The following is a 9349-nucleotide window of genomic DNA, read 5'->3' on the forward strand; positions in this document are numbered from 1 at the left end:
TGTTTAATTATTTTGCGGTCTAGATTTCTTGAATTTTTTTCTTTTTTGCGTGTTTATAAATTACCCCGAGGGCCGTACCAAATGGTCTCGCGGGCCGTATACGGCCCGGAGGCCGGAGGTTCCCCACCCCTGATCTAAACACTCAGAGAGTCCTTTACCTCACCTGAGCTGAGGTTATCCCGAGCTTGAATGACACACAGAGACCAATCAAGGGCTTTGATTTATGATCTGCATGACAGTGGCCATGTCGGCAGGCCACATCATGTAGACAGCCAGTCATCCTGTGTGAGGCAGGTCACTTAACAGGCCAGGCCATCGGGACTCCCGATGGCCAGTCCGGGACTGGGTAGGCGTAGAGCGAGGGGATCATTGTCCACAAGTTAATCATGACGCAGATGGCGTCATGGTCGCAGACGAAAAAAAAAAAAAAAAAAAAAAAACTAAATGGGACGCGAAATATACTTGGCCCAAGTATAGTCTATGTGTGGGAAACCCTGATAATAAAAAGCCTAGTTTGGCATAACTATCAGCCTATTATAATACTCTTTGTATAAATGTAAGGAGAACTCATGTGCATAAATATCCTAAGTGTATACATCACTGTGTAGACTAAGGTGCTCTATCCTATTCTGCAACGCTTTTAATATCGGAGCAGCATGTTGGCAGTTGGCTCCGAAAGGCTACATAACAACTTTGGCCATGCTCTGAAAATCAAAGAATACATCATAACACTTTAGTTAAGCTTGCATAATGCCAATAGAGTTCTTAAACGTGGACATTATAAGGAAAGTCTCTGCTCTGTTGCCTCTGTGTTTAATGTGACTTGTTTCTTCTCTCCAGTGGTGAACAAATCCAAGATGCTGTCAGCTGGAGTTGCAGACGTGGTGTTGAAGTTTCTGCAATCAGAGATGCCTCCAGTCCAGTTCAAACTCCTGGGGACGTTACGCATGCTCATCGACACACAAGGTAGGGCTTTTATCAGGTCTTTATCTTGGAACCAAATCCATTGAATTGTTCACGGCGAATATGTCCACTGAAGTCTTAAAGTCTGAATTCTATATATTTTGAAAACATGGTCAGTCGTCATGTTACATAAAGCAGCTGATTACGTTTGAAGTCTGTGTGAAAGCAAATGTGATAAATATTCCAAGTAAATCCTTAGTCTCTTTCCCTCAGCGTTATTTAAGCTTTGGTGGGTTAATGAGAGATTCTAAGCCATCTCATTTCTCTGTCATGAAGACACACAGATATAGTAACTCCTGCTCAAGTCTGACAGTGGACAGATGGTTTCATATAAAGAACATAATCAAAAGTGAAATAAAAAATGCCGCTTAACCAAATGAAAAATGGATGGGTATATTTATGCAAATGACTGATAATAATTATTTCCTGGTCTTTGTGGTGTTTGTGCTGTTCCAGCTGAAGCCGCAGACCAGCTGGGAACCAATGGGAAGCTGGTGGAGCGGCTGGTGGAGTGGTGTGAAGCCAAAGACCACGCGGGGGTTATGGGGGAGTCCAACAGGCTGCTGTCGGCCCTCATCAGGCACAGCAAGTCCAAGGTCAGACACAGTCCTGACGTCTGAAGAACCGTTCATTATGCAAGTGCTGCGTGTCGCTGAGTTAGAGGAGAGGCTCACACTCTCCCTGGGGGGGGTGGGGGGGTGGGGGGTGGAGGGAAGGACCTGAGGTGGAAGGCGCTCTTAAGAGAACAGGAAGTTGCAGCTGCTTTGAAAACCTTTAGGCCTGCCACAATTAGCTTTAACATTTGTGTGACACATATTTTTGGATTCATAGTGAGTTTCCATTATGAGTAAAATATAATTAATGAGGCCATAACCTGCTTTTTGGGTTCTCCCTCTCCTGTAGTCTGTTCTATAGCTTTCTGTGCATGTAAATGGTCTGCAGAGGCTAAAATCCCTGTGTTCCCTCCAGAGGGAGTTTCTCTCCCACACACTCTCGATGGAGTTTCAGGCAGGGCCCCCCCCCTGCCTGAAACTCCTCAATCGGACTTTACTTTAGGAACACAGTGACATCACTAAGTAACACTTAGCTACTGCTCCAACACATTGTATGTGATAGGCTAAGGGGCAGGACATCTGTAAGCGATTGACCAATCAAAACAGAACCGGCCAGCTAACCAATCAGAGCAGACTTGGCTCTGGTTTCAGACAGAGGGTGAAAAGAGTATGAGAAAAATAAAGCGCTTTTTGAACATTAAAGCATGGAGACTGTCCAAGTGGTCGCATAAATGAAGTTAAATGACGTAAATTGTACCTGAAAATGAGCAGAACTTGTCCTCTTTACCCCTTATAGCTCTCTAGCTTGTCTGAAAGCCCTCATGTTTTATACATATCATAATTCATCTTCATTATCAAGATAACCCTACTTACTTCAACATTATACTTCCTGTTTACATTCCCCAAATCCCCCACATTAGGAAACTCTAATACCATGATAATCCCCCATATTCAAAGTAAGATACAGAAGAAAAGGAGTGACAAAATCCCCCCAAAATATATGTTTATCTTGCATTATCAACCATCTTCTGAAAGTTTGAGTATTCCCGTAGCACTGACAGCCTCTTTCTCCCAGACATATAGATATTTGCAGTGTGATTTCTTTTTCTAAAAAGGCCAAATTATTAACAATGAAATATTCCCTTGGATTGTTTTGGAGGTGTCTTTGTCTCAGTTTGTCTGAAGGAGTCCATCCATCCATCCATCCATCTTCTCCCGCTTATCCGTGGTCGGGTCGCGGAGGTAGCAGTTCCAGCAGAGAGCCCCAAACTTTCTTTTCCCTGGCCACATCAACCAGCTCTGACTGGGGGATCCCAAGGCGCTCCCAGGCCAGAGAAGAGATATAATCCCTCCATCTGGTTCTAGGTCTACCCCTTGGTCTCTTCCCAGCTGGACGTGCCTGGAACACCTCCCTAGGGAGGCGCCCAGGTGGCATCCTAACTAGGTGCCCGAACCACCTCAACTGGCTCCTTTCGACGCGAAGGAGGAGCGGTTCAACTCCGAGTCCCTCCCGGATGACCGAACTTCTCACCTTATCCCTAAGGGAGACACCAGCCACCCTGCGGAGAAAACCCATCTCGGCCGCTTGTACCCGCGATCTCGTTCTTTCGGTCATGACCCATCCTTCATGACCATAGGTGAGGGTAGGAACGAAAATGGCGCGGTAGACGGAGAGCTTTGCCTTCTGGCTCAGCTCCCTTTTCGTCACAACGGTGCGGTAAAGAGACTGCAGTACCGCTCCCGCTGCTCCAATTCTCCGACCCATCTCACGCTCCATTGTTCCCTCACTCGAGAACAAGACCCCGAGATACTTGAACTCCTTCACTTGGGGTAAGGACTCATTCCCTACTTGGAGTGGACAGTCCATCGGTTTCCTGCTGAGAACCATGGCCTCAGATTTGGAGGTGCTGATCCTCATCCCAGCCGCTTCACACTCGGTTGCGAACCGATCCAGTGAGTGCTGAAGGTCGCAGACCGATGAAGCCATCAGAACCACATCGTCTGCAAAAAGCAGTGGTGCAATCCTTAGTCCACCGAACTGCAGACCCCCTCCCCCACGACTACGCCTCGAAATCCGATCCATGTATATTACAAACAGGATTGGTGACAAAGCGCAGGTCTGAAGGAGTCCATACTTTAAAATCCTCTAGTCTTGAGTTAAGAAAATAATTCAAAAGATGTGAATTCAAATCTAATTTAATCTTTAAAATAGTTGTAATACCTCAATAGTTATTCATTCTGTAGGTCCATCTAAGCATTGATTCATTATTGTGATTTTTGTTCTTCTTTTGCAGGAAGTTGTTAAAACTGTCATCCAGGGAGGAGGAGTCAAGCATTTAGTCACCATGGCAACTAGTGAGCATATGATTATGCAGAATGAAGCACTGGTGGCTTTGGGGCTCATAGCAGCACTGGATTTGGGTGAGAAGAAGAAATACATCTCACATCTGTAATCACCTCTTGTTTATTATGGTTTTAGTTTTGCACTAAAGAAACTTTGCATTCTACGTCAGGATTATTTTAATGCTTTTTATTTAATAGGAACATCTTTAAATTCAAAGACTTTGTAACTGCCTGTGATCATTTTCATGAACTCTTAATGATTCTCTCACTGCTACCTCGAAGGCAGGGACATTTCCATCACCTGATACAGCATTAGTAGAATCTCTTATATTTTTATTTTTGTATACATAATTGAATACGCTGAACGCACAACAAAAATAATGTTACCAGATATATGATCCACCTTAAAGAAAAAAAGTGAGAGAAACCATTTATGATGGGAAAAGAGTTCCTTTTTATTCTTTATTATCTGCCTTTTCCTTATGAAAACATTAGACTAAGAGTCCTGTGACTTCTGAGAACAAAAGCAGAACACATTTAAGATCTCCTCAAAGTAAGTCTCTTCAGTACACACTGTAGAAACTGTCCTCATGGTGTGGTCCTAACATCTGGACTCGGTGTGTGTTCCAGTCGCAGCTGAGAAGGACTTTGTGGTCTCCAGCCTGGTGTCGGTGCTCCACAAGCTGCTGTCAGACGAGAGGAGTGCCCCGGAGATCAAATACAACTCCATGATCCTCATCTGTTCCGCCATGGGATCAGGTGGGACTCAGAGCGCACTGTGGAACATCTCTACCTTTCAAATCAGTCTTACTTAGTTGGATATTAAGACGTTATTTACAAGATTCTTATTCCTAATATTCCCCCCCCCCCCTCTCTGTTTCAGAGCCTCTCCACAAAGAGGTCCAGAGCCTGGCGTTCATCGACGTGGTGTCCCGGCTGCGGGCCCACGAGAACAAGACGGTGTCCCACCAGGCGTCACTCACAGAGCAGCGGCTAACAGCCCAGAGCTAAAGGACTGTCCCCCCCCGACACCCCCCCAATGCCTGCCTGACCACCTGATCACCCAATGACTCCCCATGACTGCTCCCCCCCTGCCCATCCTCATTTGCCAAGGTACCATGTCTCGTTAACTGCCAGCCAATCACAGTCATTCCCTTCCCCCTCCACTAGGGTTAGACTGGTGTCTATCCGGATTGCCAATACTTAATCATAAAATCTTTATTTTAAATAAGAATTTAATCGTTGTAAGAGTGGAAATGCCTCTGAAACTGTTTTTAGACTACTGTGGGACACCAACACTCTGAAAGCCATAATCATTTATTGTGGTTGGTTAGCACGTCCTTAATGCAGGTTTACAAACCAACACTGATCACCTTTCATTACTGGTTTATTTTCTATCTTTGTGTACTGATCATCAGTCTAACCCTGGGCCCATCATGTACCAAGGCGCCATAAACAGCCAACGCAATAGATAAGAGACTACACTCTTTACGACCATAGCTGTGAGACCATCCGCAGGTAACCCACCAGTGAAAAATGTGCACAAAAGAACAAAAAAAACCTTCCTGTTGTGATTTTTATTTTATTTTTAAGAAAAGCAGCCAACCATGATGTGCCCAGTCGTGTCCCATGTAGCTCGAGTATAAATTGACTAGAAACTGTGCATGTTTTAGTCCTATTGAAGGTGTGACAGTGTTCATTCGACCTCTCCACCGCCTGCAGAACACCGCCTGCCCCCCCACTCCCACCTCCAGTCTTGTACACTCCTTTTTGATTTTTGCACTTGTTCTGTAAGACCTAGAGATTTGATCAGATTTTTTATTCCACTGTTGTGCAAACATACAACAGCTAGAGGCTCAATCCCATCGCTGAGGACCATGTGAAGCAAATAGTTGAGAAAAGTCTACTTTTGTTAGCCCAGTTAAGCTGAGAGCGGCCGAGTTGAAGACCAAAATAGGGAATTGATAAATGAAAATAATAATATGCTGGTAGTCTTATACTGCAGGTTGCTCAGAACAACATCAATCTAATCAAATCATGGCAGTTTGCTGATAAGTTTAACATCTTGCGCACCCAGATTTCTACAGATAAGTGTTCCTTGTAGCACTATGGTCAAACTAAGGAAAATACCAATCAAAAGGTAGTTTTTTTTAATGGGCATGAGATCGTGGCGTTAGCAATGAAGTGCAGCCAAGAACATGAAAACCTAAAGTAAAAGTAGGCAAAGAATATCACAAGTGTGTTTTGGACTGCAGGACATTTTAAAGTGTGACAAGAAGCGACAACTGTTCCTACATGTGTACAGTTTGAGAGTGTCGTGGAGCAAAGTCTGGGGTCCTGTGAGAGCAGATACTGAGTGCAGACAGCAGCATACAACGCTTTATGTTGGACAGCTGGGTGTTCTAGTCAAAGGGAATTCTGTTAACATGCACACGTCAGCATGTCCAACACGTTACGACGCTCCATCAGCCACCATGTTTACTGGTCTGGGACAATGCTTATTTTCTTCTTGTTTAAAAAAAAAAAAAAAAGAAGGTATGAATGGTTATTTATCAGATTTGTGCTCTTCTAAAGACACATGCCTGTGGAGATGTATCCATAGTAACTGCGTAAAATACTATAAACGTAAGTGTTTGTTGTAAATGTCATGAGTTGTACATTTGGAGGATTGTAACTCAGCAGATAATAAAAGATGATGGCTGGTGTCTTCATTCTGGTACAACTCTAAAATGTGCTCCGTGTTCTTCTGTGTGCTACGTTTAGAGGGAATGTGAGCTGGATCAGCACCTCTAAATCTGAGGCCATTGTTTCCCTACAGATTTGTTTTTTTAACCTTTTTGAGCCGTTTTTTCTTTCCTTTGACCGCCTCTCATACTAGTCTTGATCTGGATTAATTTTGTCCAAAAGCCAGTCTGCATTTTTACTTTTCAAATATTTATCCATGGCTTTTCAACCTCTACCGTGCATCACTTAACTGTCTTAGATTAACACTGTCATTATTGTGCTACCTACTGAGTTTGAATTAGCCCGTCTCTACGTTGCAGGCTGACATTAAAAATCACTGCTGTGCAGGAAACCAATAGAATTTGCACGTGGAGTAGGGAATGAGTCCTTACCCCAAATCTAGGAGTCGGGTCTTGTTCTCAGTGAGGGGATGATGGAGCATGCCTCCTGTTCGGCACGTCCAGCTGGGAGGAGACCAGGGGGAAGATCCAGGACCAATTTGATTGATTGATAGATACATTTATTTTGAAGAAGTCAAATAAATAATTTACAAAACAAAAAATGTTGCGGGGCATAGTAATGTAAGAGAAAACAAAACAAAGGGACATTTACAACAACAGCATTAGCAACATAAACAGTCCCACATCTAGTGTTCGAAAAGGAGTGAGAATAAGTATAATTTATTTAATCTCACCCCCTTGCCCCTAAATTATTTATTTATAATCTATAAATAATAATGACTAATTATTATTATTAATAATCTTGTTGATTGACACACACACACACACACACACACACACACACACACACACACACACACACACACACACACATATATATATATATATATATATATATATACACACATATACATATACATAGACATAGACATAGACATAGATATAGATACATATAGTCAAACACCCTCCCCATCCCTGTACCTCGAGAAAATAATTCCTCTGTATTTCCTCTTGGACTGGTTATTGTCTGGACATGGCTTTAGCTCCACATTCACTGTTCCATAGTCTCACTCCAGAGGCTGAGATACAAAAAGTTATTCTGGTTGTACGGACCCTATGAATTTCGAATTGAAATGGTCTCCTTGAACTATATCCCCCCACTCGTTGAGTGAATACTTTTTGGATGTTTCCTGGTAAAAAGTTATTTGCCTTAAACATGATTTGTGCCGTTTGGAATTCTACCAGGTCTGTACATTTTAACAATTTTGACTGCAGGAATAATGCGTTAGTGTGATCAAGGTATTTGGCATTGTGAATGATTCGTATGGCTTCTTTTTGTAGAATAGATACTGCATGTATTGAACTTTTGTAGTTATTGCCCCAGATCTCAGCACACTAATTCAGATATGGTAAGACTAGTGAACAGAAGAGAATGAGAAGTGATTTCTGATCCAGGACTTGTTTTTACTTTGTTTAGTATGGAAATGCTTCTTGGCAACTTTGATTGTACATGTTTATGTGTAATTCCCAATTTATTTTGTCATCTATGATCACCCCAAGACATTTAACTTCATGGACTCTTTCAATTTCAACCCCATCTATTTTTATTTGCATTTGTATTTTTGTTCTATGTTTACCGAACAACATTCATTTTGTTTTACTCAAGTTTAATTATAGTTTATTTTTGTCAAACATGTTTTTAATTTGTACATTTCATTTTCTATGTTCTCCACTAGCTGTTCTAAACTCTCCCCAGAACAGAATATATTTGTATCGTCAGCAAATAAAACTAGCCTCAGTATATTTGATATTTTACAGATGTCATTGATGTACAGTAGGGCTATTCAATTAGTTTGGAATGGGGCCCGGTTGTTGAAAATGATCCAAAGCAAGGGGCCGGGAAAAAGATGGCTTGAAATATGAGCAATCATATTAAGAACTTCGGATACAGTAAATACTACAACGGCATAGTGGAGTGCATATATTGTGTTTAATTAAATCAAACAACAATAAATGACAGGAGTTGTCACTACAGTAGCTAGTTCGAAACCCGAGCCCGCCGAAGTTTTCAGGCAATGTCTTCCCCTCTATCTCTCAATGTAACACCTTCTCTGGAATAAAGGCACTCTGGCCCAAAAAATAAATTTGATGATTACTTTTTAACATTATACTCAAAGGGCCAGTAAATATCACCCCGGATTTGGCCCGCGGGCCGCCAATTGAATAGCCCTGATAAAGGCTTCTGGTATTAAAATGGATGATTGATAATTTGCCATTTGATTCGATGTTCTGGTTGTATTGTTCATCAGTGCAGTAGTACTAGCAGATATTGTTGCTGAAGAAAAAGTTATTGTCCGGATCAGTTTCATGTTCCAAGTCATGTAGCTTGTGATCAGTGTACTCGAATGTTTTTAGTTTCAACTGATAATTATCCTTTATCCTGAGTTATGTCACTATTGACTTCAGATGTATATGAGCGGGTTTGTGTGTGTGTTACCTCACAGTCCGGTGTCTGATGATGTTCACTGGTATCTGTCCAAATCCATGACGTTCCTGATGACCAGCACTTTTGCTTCCTCTGGTGTTCCGTTTAATACATATTTTACAGTTTGAAGTCCAAGTGTTTTGAAATTTTCTCTGTTTCTTTAGGTAGCACGTTTTTCTAGCTATGTCAGTGTTGCGCTTAGTTAAATTATCATTCATATAGACATCTGATGCTTTCAGCTTCCTTCACTATTTTAGCGGACTGATCTTGTGTTTTCTGTTCACAAACCTCAGTATGATAGCCGGCTTGTCGCTGTCCTT

General features: G+C 42.2%; 1 protein-coding gene across 3 annotated transcripts in view; it reads left to right on the forward strand.

The window, feature by feature from the left end:
- rap1gds1 (RAP1, GTP-GDP dissociation stimulator 1) overlaps positions 1-6565 on the forward strand; it is a 31476-nt gene extending 24911 nt beyond the window's left edge. For all 3 annotated transcript variants that reach the window (XM_079669648.1, XM_079669649.1, XM_079669650.1), the window contains 5 exons: positions 841-966; positions 1420-1559; positions 3812-3938; positions 4491-4619; positions 4744-6565. In XM_079669648.1, coding sequence (XP_079525774.1) covers positions 841-966; positions 1420-1559; positions 3812-3938; positions 4491-4619; positions 4744-4871 — 650 coding nt within the window. In that variant the 3' untranslated portion in view covers positions 4872-6565. The remainder of the gene's footprint in view (positions 1-840; positions 967-1419; positions 1560-3811; positions 3939-4490; positions 4620-4743) is intronic.
- Positions 6566-9349: the final 2784 nt, after the last annotated feature.

This window comes from Notothenia rossii (assembly GCF_949606895.1).
Source record: "Notothenia rossii genome assembly, chromosome: 3".
In the NCBI taxonomy this organism is placed as follows: domain Eukaryota; kingdom Metazoa; phylum Chordata; class Actinopteri; order Perciformes; family Nototheniidae; genus Notothenia; species Notothenia rossii.